Genomic DNA, 20638 nt, shown 5'->3' with positions numbered 1-20638 from the left:
TGAAGGTGGATTTGTTGCGACAGAGTTGTTCCAGTGTAGGTACCACAGCACACGGGAATAGATTATTTCAGACGTTGAGAGAGGGAGTGATTTACAGACGGTCTTAGTTATAAATGTCAAAAAGAAGAGGACATGATGACCTGAGCGCACCAGCAGAGGGAGCCCTAAACACCCTACATCAGGACCCTGAGGGTTTACTGATGTAATTGGAGGGAGGATGCTCACAGGGCTTCCTTTTTTTCTAGGAGTGTCCTCATCTCTGGGTCCTCTTTAACTCAACCTAGCGCATTATCTGGCAATATCGTTGCTTTTGTGCAGAATCATGTTCTTTTTGCTTAATTTAACTGCTAAGCCCTAGACTCTAAGAATGAGTTTGATTTCCTCTAGTGCAGCTGAGCAGTGATGACTGTACACTAATTAAAAGCAAATGAATAATTTAATTGCGCATTTTGGATGTGCAAACATGAAACTGAATTAAAGAAAAGGAGGGTGGAGAAAAACAGCACGACACATAAAAAAGTGTTACTCGGTCACAGTTTGGAAAATACAGCTTTTCATTGAACTGGCCTCAGGGTGAGCAGGGAAATTGCTTTATTGCCTCTCAGGGTCAACATGAGGGTGAGCAGTTTTAGTGCAAAGGCAAGCATGCTTTATGTTAAACCTCCCCTCGATTTTAGTCACACACCACGCACACACACTCGCTGCGATTCACACAAGTTCCTGACTTAGGTATAATGTTGGGTCAAAGGTCTCATCTGCTTTAATTGCTTCAATCTATAATGGTTGCTTGTAGTTATCGGCAGAGACATACCTCAGTGCGCGTGTGTGTGAGTGAGGCCGAGAGATTGCTCTGCTCCCATGTAACAGCCGTGACCTTGGACCAAACAGGATATAGATCTCCCCTCTCATCAGAGAGCAGCAGACTGGAGCAGCAAGCATGAGCATCCTCTCCTTTTTTTTTTTATAACTTCTGCTCCAATTTCTCTCTAATCCCCTTTTTTTATAACTGCTCTTCTCTGTTTTCTGTTTTCAGCCCTCCCTTGTGCCCTCCATTTCTTACCTTCTAGTTGCTTTTATTCCCTTTGGTTGCCTTGCTGCAGTTATTGTGACTTCGCATGAGCGATTGGGCAGAGCCTTCTGTGATGAGACTGATTGGTGTACTTAAAGATACACAAATCAATATTATAGCCAATTTTGTACCTGTGCGTTCCAGATAATGTAGATAAAGTTATCCTAAGTCTTTTTCTGTCCCATTAGTCAGGGAAATAGCTATTGGCTATCAGTAAAGTGTCTAGAAGTTGCAAAATAATATCACCACTTATTTATATAATTGGTCATCACCATTTCACACTGACAGGAAGCTTTAGAAGAGTGCACAGTCCTGTTGTTGCTAACTCTATTGCCTTCGATCAACAGCATCTCAGGATAAGGTGACCAGCTATTGACGTTACTCTTGTGTTTCTCATTGTTCAACTATTGAAACCATTTTGCTTCAAACACATCCAAAACAATCCAAATGGATGTCTGTTCATAGGACACACATAATGTCAGCATGGCATGTTTGAGACCCAAGCATCACCTTGTATTTATGAGAAGGGAGGATGTAATACATTTTATTACCTGAGACAAAACTGAATGCACCGACGTGTGTAGGTTAAGACGAGTCCAAAGCAGAACAACGCAGAAACAAAAGAGAGTCTGACATTTAAAGGACCAACACAGACTGACAAGAATCGAAAGGACAAAGTAACCATGGGAAGCTTGCTAATACGTAAACTGAATCCTGGTGTGCAGGAAGCAGCGAGCTAGACCAACTGGAAAACACAGACTCTGGAAGTCAAGCAAGGACACAAACAAGGAACTGTAAAACCAAAACTAATGAAAAACAAAACACAGACAAGACAAGTAAATGAAAACAAGACGCGGAGAAGATAAAAATCAAAAACAGCACAAACCCCCACAAACCACAGAATCAAGGCACACAGAAATAACTCCACCCACTCATCTTGATTTAATGTATGGCTGGGGGGCAGTTAGGTGGTCAGAGAATAGTGTCACATGGTCCGGGGGCTGACTGATAGATAGGGTTATAAATATGAGCCGGTGACAGAAAATGATTCTGCCACGAGAGCTTCGCCTCATCATGGATTCATTGTGCGTTTGGGAGTGTGTGTGTATGTGTGCTTCTGGGCGGTACAGTGTGGAGCTGAGGGGACACAAATCAAACGAGAGAAGGACAAGAAGAACAAAGACTGACAGGTAGCCCAAGATAAAATAAACAGCTCAGCTTCCATACTGAGCCTTTGTGTTGTCGTGCTGGGCACAAGTGTTTTCACTGCAGCGGTTTGAATGTGAAGATGCGTAAGCTTTCGTAGTGGCATCCTTGGGAAACAATGCCTAGTAATGCTTTATATGACATTACAGTTAAATATTAATCTAGACAGCAAAGCATAAAACACAATCAACTCATTGAATTAACACATCAAATAGCTCCTTGTGGTTTTATGTGCAGTTTATGGTGTTCAAACTCAATGTTGCTGTGAAATAACACCACTGAATTTGGTTCGGCACATAAAACAGTCCCCATAAAACATATTTTGTAAAGATACAACAAATTATGCTCATTAGGACCGATTGAGTAGCAGTTGAACTTTCTTTTAATGTTAATGAAGGGGGTAGTAGCAGATATCCTTTCAGGATCTGGCATAAAGCAGCCAACTGGACTGGTTCATGTTTCCTTAAAAAAACAAACAAGCTATTCAATTTCTTCTCTGTGTTTGTGCAGGCATTAGCTACTATTCATAGCATTCAGGTCATTCAGAGTGGAGCTCAAAAAGTGAATGGCTCAGAAGTTTAATTTGTCTGATCATTTACCTGCATGAGCAGGAACCATATATGAGCTATCTCAGAAAAGATTCATCTATCTTTTTTTGAGATAGCTAAATTTCTCCAGATTAAGAGGAAATGTGAACTAAACCTTTGTTTCTGAACCTGAACAGGAAATTTCTCTTGGGTACTTTACTAAGTAAAATAAAAAGCATGAAATGTGATGTCGTGAATAAGTGAGCGTTTAGAATTTAGCAACTATCTTACAAACATAGGAATAGGAAGTTCCCATGACTGTGACTACAGTCATAAGAAAAGTGCACCCAGTGACTCAATAGTCTGTAATCCCCTTCACTGTGATGTTATTTTCCGTATAACTTTGTCAGTTTTTTTACAGTGTTGTGATGGGCATTTTACCCACATTTTATTAGAGAATCGCTTTGCTTCCTTGAGGTTTGTGGGTATTTGTTTATGCATAACTATCATTAAGTCCCAACCACACCACTTCAACAGGCTGAGGTCTTGGCCGACCCAGTTGGCTTTTTTCCTTTTGCTTTTCATTTCATTGTAGATTTACAGCTGTGTTTTTGTTATTTTCCATGACTCATAATCTAGATGCTGTAAAACAAGCCCACATCATCACTCCTTTCTCACCGTACTTGGTATGAGGTGTTTGTACTCATACACTATACATACTTTATTTTTGGCTATATTTGGAGAAGGGCACTATGGCCAAGCATCTCCACATCTTTGGACACTGTTCCAAAAACTTATGGCTAATTTTGATGCAAACCTAATGATGCTTTCATTATCTTTTTAGAGAGAAGAGAACTCATATTTCTTCTGTCTTTTCTACTGTCATGACCTTCGACATTTGGACCTTCACATGAATTTGCTGGGACTTCAAAGATGAACAATTTTAATTGTTTATTTGCAAATTTAAATTGTTCATAAGTAACTTAAATCCTCTCCCAGATTGATGGGGATAAACTATTGCTTCTGTAAGGTAATTGCAGTGTCTTTGCTTCCTTTCACTGTGGTGATATACAACTGTGTTCTCCAGACCAGCAAAATGTATAGCTCATTTATTTATCACAGTGATCACTCCTACTGGTGATCAAGCACATTTGTTTATTGTTAGATCCCAGCTGTGTCCCTCCTTTTAGAGCCAAATGACATATCTATTATTTATAGTAATGTCCTTTTCCCATAGCCGTACCTGCAACACAACTCTTTGAATCGCCATAGTTTTCAGTTTCCATTAGTAAATTAACAGGTAGTGACTACAGGGCCAGTTGTAATGTGTTTTTCCTGCCATTTTTATGTCAACAATGTTTCAGAGACTGCCTTCACTTCAAATCTGTGTTCTTAATCAATCATTTTCTGTGTGAAATGTGTGCAGATGGAACACACTTGGTCAGAATAACGTTTTCATGTAAAAAAAAAAAAAACTATTTCATTGAATTAAACCGTGAGTCGTTTAGCTTTAACTTAAAGTACCACTTCAGTTCTCACAGTAAGGGGGCTCATGTATGTCTTGACAGTTCGTAAGGTTGAATGATTTCTGTAGGATGCAGAGTTCATTAATGTCAGAGAAACCCTTCTGTCATTTTCTGGTGTCTGATGGCTGTGCTGAGGTTTGGGTGTAAGTGGGCTCCCACCTCTTCACCATAAGCACGTTTACTGGCCCTTTCCCCCTCTCTGGACAAGCCCTTAACTGCTACTCCAATCACTGATCAGTGGGCCTTGACCACTGTCATGCTTGTCCTCTTCTCTTTCTTTTTTCCTTGCTCCCTCTCCACCTAGACCTGAACATTTTTTTCTTGAATTAAATGTTGTTTAGTTCCTCCTTCCCATCCTTCTGTTATTCTCATGTTTGTCTTGCAGGCTTGTTTTGTGCTGCGTCTGTGAATGATAGCGTAGCGTTCAGCTTTGGATTTAGGTTAAAAGTATAGTCTCTCTGCTGGCAAATCTAGTCTTTTTTCAAACAGTGAGAAAAGACTAGATTTCATCACTTCATTCCAAATGAAAATGCTTTTGTGATCTGAGAACATAATTTATTTGCATTTATTAATAGTTTTAGCAAACACCCTTTTAATCGCTCATATTTATTATCTTGTTTCTATTTAAGTTGGTCACAAATTCAGCAAGCATTTATTTACTTATATATATTTAGCATTTTATTTCTATTTATTGTGTTACACGTGCATGTTCTGCATGAGAAAATGTCTCCACAAAACAGTTTGATTGATGAAACAATTGACTGATTCAAGATGCCCATCCACAATCAATGTATGAAGTAAACTGGAGTTTCACAATAAATCCTCTCACACACCCTGCCTTGTTAATATTATGGAGATATTTACTGCATACTAATCTTTACTATAAAGAACAACACAGTTTAAATTTAAAAGTTCAAATAATTTTGTCCACCGCTTTTTGCTTCTGTTCATAATCTATAATGTCACATTGATTAACTATTAAGAAAGAGTAAAACACATTATTTTGAATGTTGTTTAATAAAGTTCTTAAAGTGAAATCATAATCTGCTGACATAATTTTCGGAAGGTCTTATTAATTATCCTAAAACCTTTGATTGGCACCTCTCGAAAATATAAATGTTACCTGTGATATTTGCATGTGCAACACCAACACTTTTCTATCATCTCTACTTTTGAGATGAGATGCAGTCTCATCATTTTAAATTGACGTGAGCATCCACAACAGAAGCCGGCCTAAGCACACTTTTATGTGTCACATGGTTTCTTTTTTGCCTCTAACTCTACAGCCAACTCCAGAGACTCCAGGCCAATTTAGCCTCCTGTGACCAACCACTGTGTGACAGCTCTGTGTGCCGGTGTGTGTGTGAGTGTGTATGCTCTGTCAGACGGAATGTCTCAAGACAGAGAACAAAAAAGGTCAAGAAGAGCAGAAAAAAAAAATGCACACTTGAAGTAAACGACATTAGAGACATTCCTAAACCATTAGCCCTGAATTACCTACATTACCTCTTATTCTCTGCTCCCGGCTCTCAATAGCTGTTTAATTCCACAGTATCTGTGTGCGTCTCTGGTTTGTACAGCAGCTTATTTCTGAATTCTCAAGGTTTTTTTGTGCGTGCTCCTGTGCTTTGCTTTGTGTGTTTGTTGCTCTGCTCCCTTGATGAGTCGTGGATGTACCGAGGGAAGAAGCTTATTAAAGAGAAAACAAGTGTCTGGATCTGACTGGGTGTCAGAGTTCAACATTGTAAGCATTCAACAAGCATGCACAGGCGAACCGAAGAGCCAATCCCCCCCCTTCCCCACATACTCCGGAGCCTCTTCAAGCGACAAACTAGTGCAGTGCTCCTGTCATTGTCTGTAAGAATATCCTCCTTTCAGTCCCTGCTAGCGCTGTCAGCAGCACAGGCTAATATGCCTTCTGCTGCAGTGGAGCTCCAATGGTGCAAGCTTTTCATGTGAGAAATATTCAGAGTTTTTACTTTTGCGGATCTTAAATGAATAAATTGAAGGTTGGCAAAAATGTAGAACCCTGTTAATTTTACTGTACCCTGACCTCTTGCAAGTCAGCTGTCTATAGTATTTTAACATCACTTCATAATGTTAAAACAAATGTGATTTGGGCAAAGACAGGAGCATATAAACAGGGTGGGTGGATGAGGGAGTCCTTTGTGGATGTGGTTTGGCCCAGGGCCTCCCACAGATGTTTAGTCAGATTAGGATCTGTAATGTTTGGAACTGAGTTAATGCATGAAGATCTATGTTGTGTTCCCAAAAAGGTTCTTTTTTTCATTTTGGGTAGCGGTACATTTTGCCGGTGATGTTCTTGGTAATTTGATGAGAGGTGTCTGTCAGAGTAGCATTCTTTGAAAGTGAGGATGTTTAATGTGCTCCAGATAATTACAGTTTTAAAAGATTCCTATCAGTCAGTCACGTCCCTGATTAAACTCTGCTTGTGATCTCTGTTGGTTTTCTGTCTGTCATTTAAAGTCAGTCACACTATAAAAAAAGGCATGTGTCTAGATTTAGCAATTTTCAAAAATCAGGGGGTGTTGCTTGAAAAGTTGTTGCCATGGACTTTGCTGTAAATGGACTTTTGGTGACCTTTATGATTATGCCTGTGCTGAGGCACTGTGCTAAATCTGTCCTTCAGACTCTTTTGTTTATAAAACGGAGATGGGAACACAATCATAATACTCATGTTCATTATGTTATACCAATGGAGTGTATACTGTCACTGTATTTCCCATTTAATTATTGAGTTTATGGACATATACATTGTGTTGATTGTATTTACTTTAAAGCAGCATTGATTTGGTGGTTTCCATGACCTTATGACTTAGAATATTAGGGAACCTAAACTCCGTCAATTTTGCAAAAGGTTATTTTGCATCCTTTGCAAAATAACCTTTGCAAATATCTATTGGCAGCTGCTTTCTCTGCATTTTATTTTACTGTAACACATTTCCAACATGCTGAGATTTTATAAAATAACCTTTGCATCCATTTGTTTTTTACCCCATTAATAAGAGACAATAATATAAACAAATAATCAGTTGTTAGAGACATGAATGGATTTTTTTTGTTAGATTTTATTTACCTGAAAGAAATAGTTTTTTATTCAGTCTTCTGATGTAATCTACCATCTGGTGTGAAGTAATTTATCTCAAAACAGGAGCCAATTGTTGAACCAAATGTTTACAAGATGTTTGTAATTTTGCTATTTAAGGGAAAAAATGAAGGTGATGTTCTGTCTAAACAGAGCTTTTATCTTCTGCTGTAAGTCAGTCAACTGTGATTCAGAAACCATCATTTATGCATGCAAGGTAAAATCTAATTGATTTTTCCTCAGCAGAATCAGCTGCTATGATATGTAAATAGATATAAAATCCAGTAATATTTCCCTGCACGACTCTTATTATAATTGACTTAAATTTTCCTAATTTAGTCCAGGCCAAAATTGAAATGAATTGAACTTTTTTCTGCATAGAGGTTTACAAAATCATAGAGAATAGATAGTAGGGTAGCTGTGAAAGCTGTCGTGAATCAAAGCAGAAGCAGGATTAGACTTTAATTTTTGCCAATTAAATTATTCATACAAAGAATCAGTTTGCAAAAGGCAATAAGGCTCAACTTTTTTTTTCTCTGAAATCAATCTGGATTCTGCTTTCTTGCGAAAGAAACAGTTTGGAAATGAAATGAGTATCATTACTGCAAAAAAGAAAACTTCCCACACACTTACGAAGCCAATCATAATTCCAATAAAAAAATTGGATATAAAAAAATTCACTTAATGAAATATGAAGAGAATAAGGGTTCTGTCTCTATCAAGACAGAACCTAAAATGTTTGATGAAGACTATGGAATAGTAAGGATTTTGCTGGCAAATATCTATTGGCAGCTGCTTTCTCTGCATTTTATTTTACTGTAACACATTTCCAACATGCTGAGATTTTATAAAATAACCTTTGTCTAAGGGTGGAAAAAAGTGGTTTATTTTGGCAAAAACATCACATATAGTAAAAGTCATCTTGCGTTTGGAGGGATATGCTGCAGCACCCGGCTTCAATAAGACTAGATGAAGAAAAGATGAGAGTGTGCACAGTGAAAGAGCTCAAGGACTGATTGAGAGCCTCTGGTGGTTTGTGGATGAGTGGAGAGCAGTGATGAAAAGACAGCAAGTGTAGCTATCTTGGTAGGATGCCCATTTATTCCTAAAGTTCAGAGCTCAAGTCCTCCCACTCCTTCATCCTGCTCTCTGTCCGCTCATTTGTTGCCCTGACAACACTAGCGCCTGTTGAACTGCTCTCTCTGAAGAGGAGGAAGGGGGAAAGGTTTGCATGTGTGTCGTGGAAATATTCAGAGATATTAAAAGTTTATCTGTCTGTCTACTGGTGCTGTTACTCAGCAGAGTTTAGGTGCTGAAGAGAAATGGTTAAGGTGGCAGAAATGGTGCAAATAAGATAAAAAAAAATAATTCTGGGATCCAGAAAAAAACAAAACAAAAAAACAACAACTATAGAGTGGCTAAATTATATGAAAGCAGACAAAGACAAAGTGATTTTGAAGTGTTTTATTACCTGATATAAAATTTCAAATTATTGAGCAACAGTTGAGTAAGATATTTGTCCGTCGATAAAGACTTCCTGGAGATTGCTCCACAGGTTGACATTAATTGGTGTTATTATTGCCAATCATGGTGTTAGTTCCAGTGACTGGCTAATTATTAGATTTTCAGTGTGTGTGCGTGTGTGTTTGCGGATATATACACAGCACAAACAATAACAGTCCATCTGGCATGTTTCAAGCTTTTAATATCACTAGCTTCCCCAATTTGACAACAAAACAATCTACCGGTTTTATAAGTTTAGGACATAAAAATATTATTTATGGGAATCAGTGTTTGTTAGAAGAAATGTAGATTCTTCAGCAACATGAAAACAGCAACAGATTCTATGACATTCAGTGAATAATTAATATTATAGAAGAAGCAAAATGTGGAAAAAATATTTGATGTTAATAGCTTTGCTGTCTTGGATTGTGTTCATTTGCAGTGAACTTTAAACTTTATATAGAAATTGAAAAGCTGCATGTCAAATTATTATCAAAGCACAACTTTTGTGTTTCTAACATGCAAACATGAGACTGTGAAAGTGAAATCCACAAGTTTTGTTATTTCTCATAAAAAAAAACAAACAAGCAAAAAAAAAAAAAACAGCATGAATATAAATATCAGGCTCCACAGCAATGGAAATAATTACACTCATGCTATTTGCAAAACACCCACTACTGTGTTGTAGTTTACCTCAACACGAATGATCAGCAACTCGTTTACATTTCCTTTAATATTTTTTTGTTTGCCGAAGATTTTCACTGCAGGACCTTGATTACTCTGAGCTCTGATTAGCATTTTCTTGAAGAAAAAAAAAAACAAGTTTTATTAAAGAAGGACAAACTCAATCAAAGGGAAAAATAGCTTCCCAAAATGAACATAGTGGAACTTCTTTAAACTCTTGCATTTCTACATGTTTTCTTTCTGGTGCAAATGTTTTTTGTGGCGCCCCTTATTAATTAGTAGCTGGACAGAAAGAAGGGCAGAGAGAGAAGGGAAAGAAATGCAGTAAATGGTCTAAAGATGGGAATCGAACCAAGCTTAACTCTACCACTGAGCCACCTGGTGGCCCACATCTACCTGTTTTAAGTTAACTGTCATGGATTTAAGCTGAGAAGATCTAATGAACTCATTATGTAGTCACTCATTGTGCTCACTGCCGAGGCTGTGTGGTGGTCTTATTGAGCGGTCTTTGTCTTTGTGGCCCTGGCACCGTCTTAAGGTGTGTGTTTGTCTTGTTTTGTGAGTGTGTTTGTGTGTGCGTGTGGCTGATTGTGTGTAAGCGTCCTGGCTCTTTTGTGTGCCAGTCTGGCTGTTGGCAGCTTTGTTTGATTTCTGGCGTGTGGATTGCAGCTTCTCGCGGCCCAGCTGAAGCCATGGATGGCGTCCAGCGAGAGAGGCGGAGAGATATTGAGCAGGGAGAAAGAGGGGACAAGAAAAATAAAACACGGGAGACACAGACACCCCAGAGAGAGGAAACGGCTCTGAAGGGGGAAAAAAATAGGCGCAGAGGGAGATGAGGAGACAAAAAAAAAGACACTTGGATGTTGAGGTTTCAGAATTTTAGAGTGTCGTTTGTAGAGGAATTTGTAATTCAAAGGTTCACACCATCCACCCCCACTTTCTCCTCATCTTTCACTTCCAGAATGTAAACCTCACAGTTTGATGCTGAAAATCGATGAGACAGCTTGTCTCTCTGTAACCAAACAGCCTTCACAGTAATCAGGTCACATGTGTATATCCACAGAGCTGAGCATTTAGTTCCTCTGGTAAGAGCCTGGGAAAGTGAAGGTAATGTTTGTCCAAGACTCACATTTTTACTCCTATGCCATCTCAGAGCAGCAGCGTTTGAAAGAAGCTGCAGCGTGGGCGTAATAAGTCATATTTGACTGCTAATCAAGCTGGGGATTTGATTTCACAAAGCATGTCTTAGAGTGAGTGATTATGTTTTAGATTATTAAAAGAGAACCATGGATTAGTTTTGTTGCAGATTTATGATGTATATGCTGCTAACCTTTTAGCTGCCTAAGCTAACTAGACATTTAGTCCGCCAAAGTCTCGCCTCTCACAGCATGTAAACATTTGCCCATTTCTTTCATAAATAGCTACTTACATCACTTACATCAGATTCAGAGACGACAACACAGCTTCGTAGTATTTGATTAATATTTTTAAAAAGGAACAAAAATGGGGGTGTCTAATTGCTGAAAATTGTTTGATTCCAATATCTGCCTTATCTTTAGTGGTTTTCAATGTAGTCTAACATTTCTGTCCAGGTTCATAGTTCCTATTAAACCAATTCCCTACAGAACACATGGAGCAAAGGTGAAGTAATCCGATTACATGGCAAAAGATATCGAGATTTATGATTGTCAGACTTGAACACAATACAGGCTTTACATTTTTCTCTCATCTTTTGAACACACACATGCATACAGAACACACACACAGGCTATTTGCGTACTGGCTTTGTCAGCAGACTGGAAACCATAAGTTATACATTATTGATGAGTCCGGTCATTGATTGCAACTAATAAGTGTTATTGACAATAAGTGTGAAGAGTGGAGAAAAAGTGTTTATGTGTAGCTTTATGTAGGCTGCAGTTTCGCAAAGGCTGCAAAATGGCTATTGAATATGTAACGACATTAGTAGCACTTTAGATTAGCTAGAGGCTCTAAGCTCTTTTTGGAAGCTTTGCACTTTGGTCAAAAGTGCAGATTACCTGGATTTTATTTTCAAAATGTTTGTTTATTATGTCTGCAAACCAGTATGGTGAGTAGGAGTCGCATGTCTTCATATTGCAAGTCAAGGTCAACAGGTCAAGTTGACTGACTAGTCACTGTGACATCATTGAAGTGCAGGAGAGACGGCTTCAAAGCAACTTACAGGTTTTAATATCCATTTACAGAAAACATTACAGAATTATATCTTACACTCGAGTCTATTATGAAGTATAAAAAGAGCAAAAACCAGAACATTATCTTCTGCCACCATAGAACAAAAGGTTGCACAAAGTCAAGTCTGACTTTTTTCTCAAACATCGTTTGGTATTGGTTGAGTATGTGGTCTTTTTGAACAACTGTTCCGAGGATTCAAATTATTACAATGATGTTGGAACATTATAAACTAGTCACATGTGATTAGTTAAATTTAGGGCATCTATCTCCTGCTGTTTACAAATCTTGTCAGTGTTTTCATAAGGGTATAAAGCTGCCAGTTAGCCGTGCACATAAAACGTGTGGTGCAATATTTCGGTAGCATTTGCCAGTGTTTGTAATTCCCGTCTTGTATTTCACACCACCCAGTTCCTCATTTTTCATCTTGGAAAAATCTATTTTGTCACGTGATTGCAGCTTGTCTACACGAACTGTAAAAAATCGGTACAGCGCAAAATATTGACTAGTTTGAGTATTGAAAAGGTGATGCTACTCCCTGTTGGGGTATTAAAACAAATCTGTTACATGTTAAAGTCATACATTGACAACATGCTTTGGAAACAGGTGAGTGTTTCTAGTATGATCAAGCAGTAGATTGAAGCCATAAACTAATGGTTGTTGTAGCTAGTGTTAAACTACACTGAACTTTAATATGTATAAAATCACTTTGTGAATTTAAACCAACTCAACACCCAGTCAGGTTTTTTAATATCCTGTTTTAGCTTGGAGAAGTCATGTTGCCAAAGACTTAAGATTTGGGACAGCAAGTTGGTACCAGTGAGTGGTTGTCTTTCGAAATTTTCTCATTTTGAATAATTAAATGGGTCTGTAAATGTGAATGGATAGTTCTGTCTTAATGTGTCCATCTGTGCTGCATCATTTAGCTGGAACACTATCTTCCAAGACAAAAAGGTTTGATTCACGGGATAGTAAAGCAGATCAGTTCAGTTCTCTAAAGTGCAGGTAGCTGCCTTCCAGTAGTTTTTGTAAACTTTGTTGCCTATTAAGCATGTAAAGTATTTCATCTGATTTATACTACTTAAACCGACTTAGTGAAGGGAAACATGAGAAAATAATACATTTGTTTGTTTTAACCAGCCCAAATGTCAAAGAGAACAACATATTGACCAGCAGAGCCAGACAGCTGCGGAGAGTTGATGGATGAAAGATTTAAACAGGCTCCATTGCTTATCAAGACAGTTGTCAAAACAATGACCTTGGTTCATGTAAGTAGACTAGACACATTTAGTCTACAACCATTTTTTTTATGGTTGTAGAGCAGTGAGTCTGATTTACATCAGAACAACAAGATGCACTTTGGCTGCAATGAGGAAAACTAGAATATATTGTAAATCAGTTCAAGTAAATGTCAAAAAAATATATAGTGTTAAACACCTTCGATTCAAGAATGTTGTAATCTGTGAAAGCATTAAAACAGCATTATGACACCACACTGACAAGCCTTTATCTCTTTTCTGTCGATCCCTGATACATGATTATACTGTGGAGTATGCTGCTCACCACTCTTAAAATCATATATGATTACACTATTATGTCCTGCTTCAGCATGGGACTCTAAAGCCCTGGAACTCTAGGAAAATACTCTACTAGAGTCTTTAGCTGCTCTAAATACACGCACAGGCTGGAGGTCTACTCTGACCTTTCGCCGCACAGCACCTCTTCTCTGCTCTGTCGGCCTCATCCCTCTCATTTAGTCTATCAGCTCAGCTCCGCTGGGCAACGTCTCTGTCTGCTTCATTATACAATGCGTAAAATTATGCTGGTTGACTGCGATGTGCGGCGGAAAGACAAGGTGAACTATCACACGCACAAAATTCACATACGCTTACATCTCCACAGCATGGCGGCCCACCCTGCTGTCCTGCGGTGTTGGGTAGGGGGGAAAAAAGCCGTCTGATGAACAGCATGAAACCCAGAAGCAGAGAGGGACAGAAAATAGTAAAAAGAAAAAAAAAAAGCAATTTTGTCACATACATCAGCAGTACAGGCACTTTTAATTCTCTAAGAGCACTTAGTCACATTTGCAAAAGTGTAATGCATTTTGATTATTGCTTCTCATAAAATAAACATTTTCATTTTAAATGTTTACTACCTTAAACTGCGCTAAGTCTTTGGCTCACAAATTTGATCAGTGTTCTGGGGGCTGAAGGTATTAACCTTAAGATTTTTAATAGAGAACATGTAACCTGGCAGAAAACACAGCATGTTTGACAGAGAAAAACTGAAGGCAGAGACGCAGCGGTCTCTGCAGATGGATGCTGATTAAATATTGATGGTCAGAGGTGCTGATTAGGACCTGAGTGAGTCAGTCCTGAATAAATCCCCTCACCTAAACAGGTAATAACTAGTCGCATGTACTGGCCTTGAACTTTCCTTGAATTATGTCTTTGTGGTGCTCTGTTGAATAATTTTTATTTTTTATTTTTACGTAATACACTGTGCATTCATTACTCTATTGTGCCTGGTTACAGAAAATTTAACTGTGTTCAAAATTAATTTTAAATGAAAACAGATTCTAAGTGAGTAAAATGATTTACTTTGCCTTGAAAGACAATTTTGTTTGTTAATTTGAGTAAATGAAAATAAATACATCTTTATTTTAAAACTTTTTTTATTTGTGCTTGGTCTTGCTTCTTATGAGTTTCATTTTTTCTATGTCTAAAAGTGAGAAATATGGGAAAAACAAGGAGTACAGGGCTTAGCTCAAGGCTTTATCAATACATAACACAATGGAAACTTGTGGTAGGAAAAGTGTCTCCAGCTAGTTAAGAAGCCTTGCTGCAAGGGTGAATAGATGCAGCTGAAAATCTCACTTTTATACACAAAATCCTGTCAGATTTTAGTAGCTCTAACAGCTACTGATTTGAATATTAGTAGTAATTTTGTAGATATGCCTGAACCCAAAGACTCTCAGAAAATGCATTTTAAAATCATTAATATGCTTTGAAAAATAATTGAAAGCAAATATGTGATTTATGTTTTACACTTTGAAGATTTGCATCTTTTCTGGCTCTAAGATGTGACATTATCTTTGTAAGTAAAAAGCAATGTTTTGTTTTTCTGATGCTTTGTTTTGTTTTTCTGATGCTTTGTCCTATACTATATTTGTTTCCCCTTACATCTTTATTTTGAAGTTAAAATTACAAACCAAAACTAATAGTGATTCCAGTGTTAAAACACTCAAAAGCAACACATGATGCATTGCATGACTCATGAAAACATTTTGAGAGCATTTAGGTGGCTGTTTATAGTTGAACATAATGTTTGAAGTAAACTCAAAATATGTACGTGGTTTTTTCTTGAACATTAACAGCTGATGTTTATGCTTCCCCCCCCTTCTGTTGTTGCAGTTACTTTATTAGACTCCATGTCGGCATTGGCCGACCTCGGCTGGGAGGCTTACCCTAATGAAGGGGTGAGTATCTGCTCTACACACACAAACTATTTTTTTATGCAGGAGCTGCCACCAAAAGTATGACTGATTAAATTAAGCAGGTTGTGCTCTCCGTCTTGGGAAACAGGCGTGATGTTAGCAGTTCAAGAGGGGAGTATTTCAAAAAGCAAAGGGATCTTAGGCACCTGATGCGAAATTTGAGTGGTGGGGGGAATTTACGGATTATTTCTGCTGTGCTGAAAATACAGCATCAATTCCTGGTGGTGCTGTAACTTTTGGGATGAGTTGAAGAGACCACTGTAAGGGTGTAAATATTCTTACATAAGAAAAGATGGTGTGGACAGATCTCTGGTACTCAAGTGCAACATGCAGGGGGAAGAGTGGTGGGGTGGGGATTGTTGCATAACTGGCCTTTTTCAGGTACAGGAACCAGGGGAGCCTAGAGTGCAGTCACCGTGACTCAGAAAAAGACAAGAAGAGGGGAGGAAAAGAGTAAGAACGCAGCAGGGAAAGCATTAGGGCACATTCAATAGCCCGACATCTGTATGTCACTATGTCTTGCTGAATGGCTCAGAATTAATTCTATTTCCTCTCATCCTTCACTTTGCCATTCAGCATCACCGTGTTAAATTGCAGGATGCTACATGCGGTTTCATGGTTTTGTGCAGCTGAGAAACAGCTAAAGTGAGCAAAGCCAAGCAGTGCTGTTTTCCCAAGCAATCAAGTGTGTAAAGTTCTCCTAAGTGGAATACTCCATTTGCTGGGTCATATTGTGGATGTTTGTGTGTGCATTCGTTCAGAGTCCCGATCGAAGCTGATTGGGACTCTGGGGATAAGCGGTTCAGTTTAGTTTAGAATATGTATTAGATTCAGGTGAGTGTGGACTGACAGTTTCCAGACAACTCTGAAAAATGAACTAACTGACTTAATTCTGAGTATGATTTTCAATTTTGTCCTTAGGAGCGCAATTTTTAGTGAGAAAATGTTTTAGAACAGACCTCAAGTGTGTCAGGGACCGTTTATGAAGATTTTAAAAGTTAACCAGGTTATGGGAACATCTGCACATGGGAACATCCTGCTGTCTTGCAGTCTGGTCTGCTGTGCGAAAAGGTTTCCTGTGTCTGTTATCGTTTGCCATTTTGTTCCTTTATGGGGGCATGCATGCCTTTGTCCACTTTAATCCCACAGAGATGAGCCATTAACATCTCCCGCGAGTTGCTACACTGAAGCTTGACTTATGGTACTACTGGGAAAAAAACAACAACGAAACAAGAACGGATATGTATTGGCTACAGGGTTTGCAATTTATGAGTCTAATTGCAGAAATCCATCTTGAATCCTCATCATTCACCCTAAAACCATTTTGACACAAATAAGCCAACTCTTTGAAGCCAAGAAGATGATGAGCGGGAACTACAGTACTTGTAGGTCTTGTAAATTTACTTTACACCTAAATTGACATGCCTTGGCAAAGAGAAAACCATATTTCTTGCTTAAAGTATTTTTCAAGCCATGCAGGGCATACAACACGCATGTGGAAAAACGGATTTTCCTTTTAGATTGATTTCACTGAATGTGTTTTTATTATGATGATGTATATTAGAACTGTCTGTAAACAGCATGAGTTGCATATTTTATTTTTTTTTCTTTTCATGTATAGACTTGTAAGACTTGTTAAGCCCAGCATGCATTATGCAACTTCAGAAATTGTACTTTACTGGACTCACATCAACCTGTGCAAGGTCAACTTTATAGTTACTCTGCATAATAGAAGAAAAACTGCATGACTTGTTGCTGATTCAAGCTCACAACCTGACAATTTCGAACACAGCTTTAGAGGCTGGAGTAGAGGCCATCGCTACAGTGGAATTGATTCAAACGTTAAGTTGTTAGAATGGCCCAGTCAAAGTACATACTTAAATACAATTTATATTAAATTTAAAACAGCAACTTTTGGAAAAGTTGCTGTTCTCAAAAGATGCCTGTCCGATCTGACAAAGGTTGGGCTTGCACTGTTTTCTTAGTATATCTTAAGAGCCATATAGTTTTTTCACTTTATGTTTATGCACTACTTTGTTTTGGTCTATCACATGGAGTCCCCCGCAAAGAATACACACTAAAGTTAGTTGTTGTAGCGTGACTAAATGCGAAATAGTTCAAAAAGTTTTAAAACTTATGCAAGGTACTGTAAGCAAAAATAAATGGCTTCCTGGTTTGCCTACGGAGGGAGAGATACAAAATGATAGAAGAGGGGCCAGGGTTATGAGAAGCTTCTGTGTTTCATATCAGAGGATTATCTAGTTGACCTTTGAACCATAATCTTGAGGATTATTCCCAGTGAGAGCCAATTCCCACTAATATGTGGCCAGTGTCTACCCGAATTAGCCCAAAAGGACACTTGACCCTCACAGGTCATCGTTAATCCAGGTCGCGTAGGGCCGGATATGGCCGAGACTAAGCAGAGCGACCCACTTCTGTCACCGTTTGGCGGGGGTTGTTCCTCGCGAGAGACATAAAACAGAGACGTCCTAATGATGTTTGAAAAGAGGAGCCCCCACAGCCTATCAACTCCCCAAGAGGCTCCTCAGCCTTTTTTTTCTTCCCAGGCTCTATGTCTGTTTTTCCCAAACTCCTCATTCTGTGAAGCCAAGGCTTGTAGGCCAATTATGTGTGTGTAGGTGTAGCCATCAGATGGTTGCAGAAGGACGAATATTAGTTTAAGCTGGTGAATGGTTGAACTTCAACCCCAATCTGACATCTTTGCTTCACTTCAAAGCAATCAGATGAGCTTCAGGCTGATGGACCAAGGAGACTTTTTTTTTTTTTTTTAAACCCAAAGATCATTCTCAACTTTAATTAACTTTTGAACAAAATGAACACTGAATGATCTGAAGATTGCATGTACGGTACACATTTGTGGACATGGGATGTGAAGAAGAAAAGAGAGTTAAATCTCCACACTTTTTCCAGTTGTATTTTGAGTTTTCAGGCTTTTGTATCAGTGGCCAATATTGGGGACAACAAAGTTGTTTCACACACACCTGTCCTTCACCAGAAAAAAAGTGATGATGAACAGACTCGCCAACTAGGGAAATAAGTCGCTCACCAGGAAATGGCAGTAATCCAGCCACTCCAAACTCTGCTTACAAAGAAATAAACAAAGACATTATTATAAAGCCCTCTTTATCCCTCAATGACTATTCCCATAAATGCTTTAATCACCAATCCCTTGGGGCTCAGATCTTTGCGTTTGTGTGGGTGGATGTGTGTGACCGTCCTGTGATGTCCGACTGCTCTCAGCTCCACACAGATGGGTCTGTTTAGCTGCCAGGCGCCTGTAATTTACCAACACTTATTTCCCCCTCCCCTCCGTCAATCCCTTTTTCTTCCTCTTTCTTGTGTTCATTCTTTTAATTGAATGGAGTGTTGCTTATCACAATGGCTATCAAAGTTGTGCGTGCAGAGTGGTTCAGGCTTTATAATTTATGTTTGCTTTAAAGGTTTAAGCTGCTGCCTGACTTCGGTGTCTGTCTTCTACTTCTTCTTCTTTAGACTGTTGGGTTTCTGGTGGAAAGCAGTTGGATCAAGAAGGAGCCGGTTTTGTTTGCGCTCCGACTCATACGCAGTGGAGGTTGGGTAGATTAAAAGCATCTGAATGTTTTGAGCTCGAAATGTGTGTGTGGATGTGTTTTAGTGCTTGGGACTCAGAAGGGAAATGCATCAAATTTTTGATGTGATGGTGAGCACTCACATCAGATTAACTTCAGACATTTAATCTCAGCTCAGACTCTGGTCGTCAGATCGTTGCTTTGAAGCAGTCTTGCTGTTTTATTCACTTTCGTCTAGACTGATTGTCTTTATTATAAGAACTTTTGATTTATTTTATCTAACATTGAACTTGTCCAGTCCGACCCTTATCTCCCATTTTCTGTTGTTACACCGAACTCTGAATTTTGATTGCATCCTTGTGTTTTTATTTGAAGAAATAGCAGAGGTTTTCTAAAAGGTTGAAAGCAGTCAATATCCTACCTGTCAGAGGTTAACTTTGTTATAATTTTCATTTTCTATAAGTCCATATTAGTTGGACACAGAGGCTAAAGCTCCCTTCTTCGTCAGGTTCATCTGAAAAAGGCCAAGAACAAAATGTTCTTATGCTGCCTTAACACAAGTTAATTTTCCAATTTTTTAGAAACTTTGAAATCAACAGCATATTCTTATGCTTCCTTTTGCTTAATAATACATATTTTCATGGATTTCATATACTATGCAATTACTTAAATTAGTATGCATTTTTTAAAGGCAATGACTACATACTCCAAAACACATAAAAAATAGACAATATAATAGCTGTTGAGAAGTTACAATTTTGAACAAAGAAATTACTTTCATTTCTAAGTTTATTAGCATGGATGCTAGCCTTTTGTTTGAAATCTTCCACTCAAATGCCTACTTGCATAATCACAAGGTTCATCCTATTCATCCTCTTGCTACATAATAAAAAAACTCCAAGATGTTCAATTTGACTGACCTAAAAACTATTTGTATTGTTACTGTGTTAGCTTTTTGTTTGTATCTCTTTGGAGATAAAAACTAACTCTAACTTTAGACTTATTCATCAAAAGTACATTGTAGTTTATTTTTTCATATTTTGGCTATTTAAGTAGCCAGTTCATCTTCTCCTTCTTCCTACTTCATCTCCTGATTGTGAGGACTATTATTCAGATGCATTAGAGTACACATAGTATAAAAAGACACAGAACAAAGGTAATAATCTAATGTCTTGGGATTCTGCTCAATTTTCCATTGGTTGGGAGAGAGATTGATTTGTGTATACTTAAGCTCCTGCAGGTGCATGCATATGTGCATGCGCATAATAGATTTAGGAGATTTGCCAGCTGTAGGTGGAAGTGCGCCCATCGCTTTGGAGGTCAGAGCCTCAGTCTTATGACAATGACAGGAGCTCAGAACAAAGATGGTGGTCCTCTCTCTTCTCTCCACCGCAGACCAGAACTCGTCCAGATGGTGTCTGAGGGGTTCTGTGTGTGCAGAAGAAAATTCATTTATCCTGCACTTGTATGGATTGTATAGCTAAAGTCACTGAAACCACATTGGTTTATTTTCTCTTTTCTCTCTTTTTTTCTTTGTGGAGCAGAAATGTTCTCTTTGTGTGTGTGCGGATAGAAATGTTTTTCTGTTCATGCAAGAAGTGTTCTCAATTACAGCCTTAGTCAGAAGTGGAAACAGATGGTAGCAGATGACAGGAGACAGAGTAGCTCTGTCCTACCTACCCCTTCTCCTCTCTCTCCCTTCTTCTCCAGGTTTTTCTCATTGTGTCTCAGTCGTTCAATT

The 20638-nt window shown here is 38.4% G+C and overlaps 1 protein-coding gene across 2 annotated transcripts in view; it reads left to right on the top strand.

Annotated features, from left to right (window-relative positions):
* epha4b (eph receptor A4b) overlaps positions 1-20638 on the top strand; it is a 91274-nt gene that overhangs the window by 3055 nt on the left and 67581 nt on the right. For both annotated transcript variants that reach the window (XM_055032610.1, XM_055032609.1), the window contains exon 2: positions 15246-15310. In XM_055032610.1, coding sequence (XP_054888585.1) covers positions 15246-15310 — 65 coding nt within the window. The remainder of the gene's footprint in view (positions 1-15245; positions 15311-20638) is intronic.

The sequence above is a fragment of the Poeciliopsis prolifica genome, unplaced genomic scaffold, assembly GCF_027474105.1.
Source record: "Poeciliopsis prolifica strain line A6 unplaced genomic scaffold, Auburn_PproV2 SCAFFOLD008, whole genome shotgun sequence".
NCBI lineage: Eukaryota > Metazoa > Chordata > Actinopteri > Cyprinodontiformes > Poeciliidae > Poeciliopsis > Poeciliopsis prolifica.
This window is presented reverse-complemented; position numbering and strand designations above follow the sequence as displayed.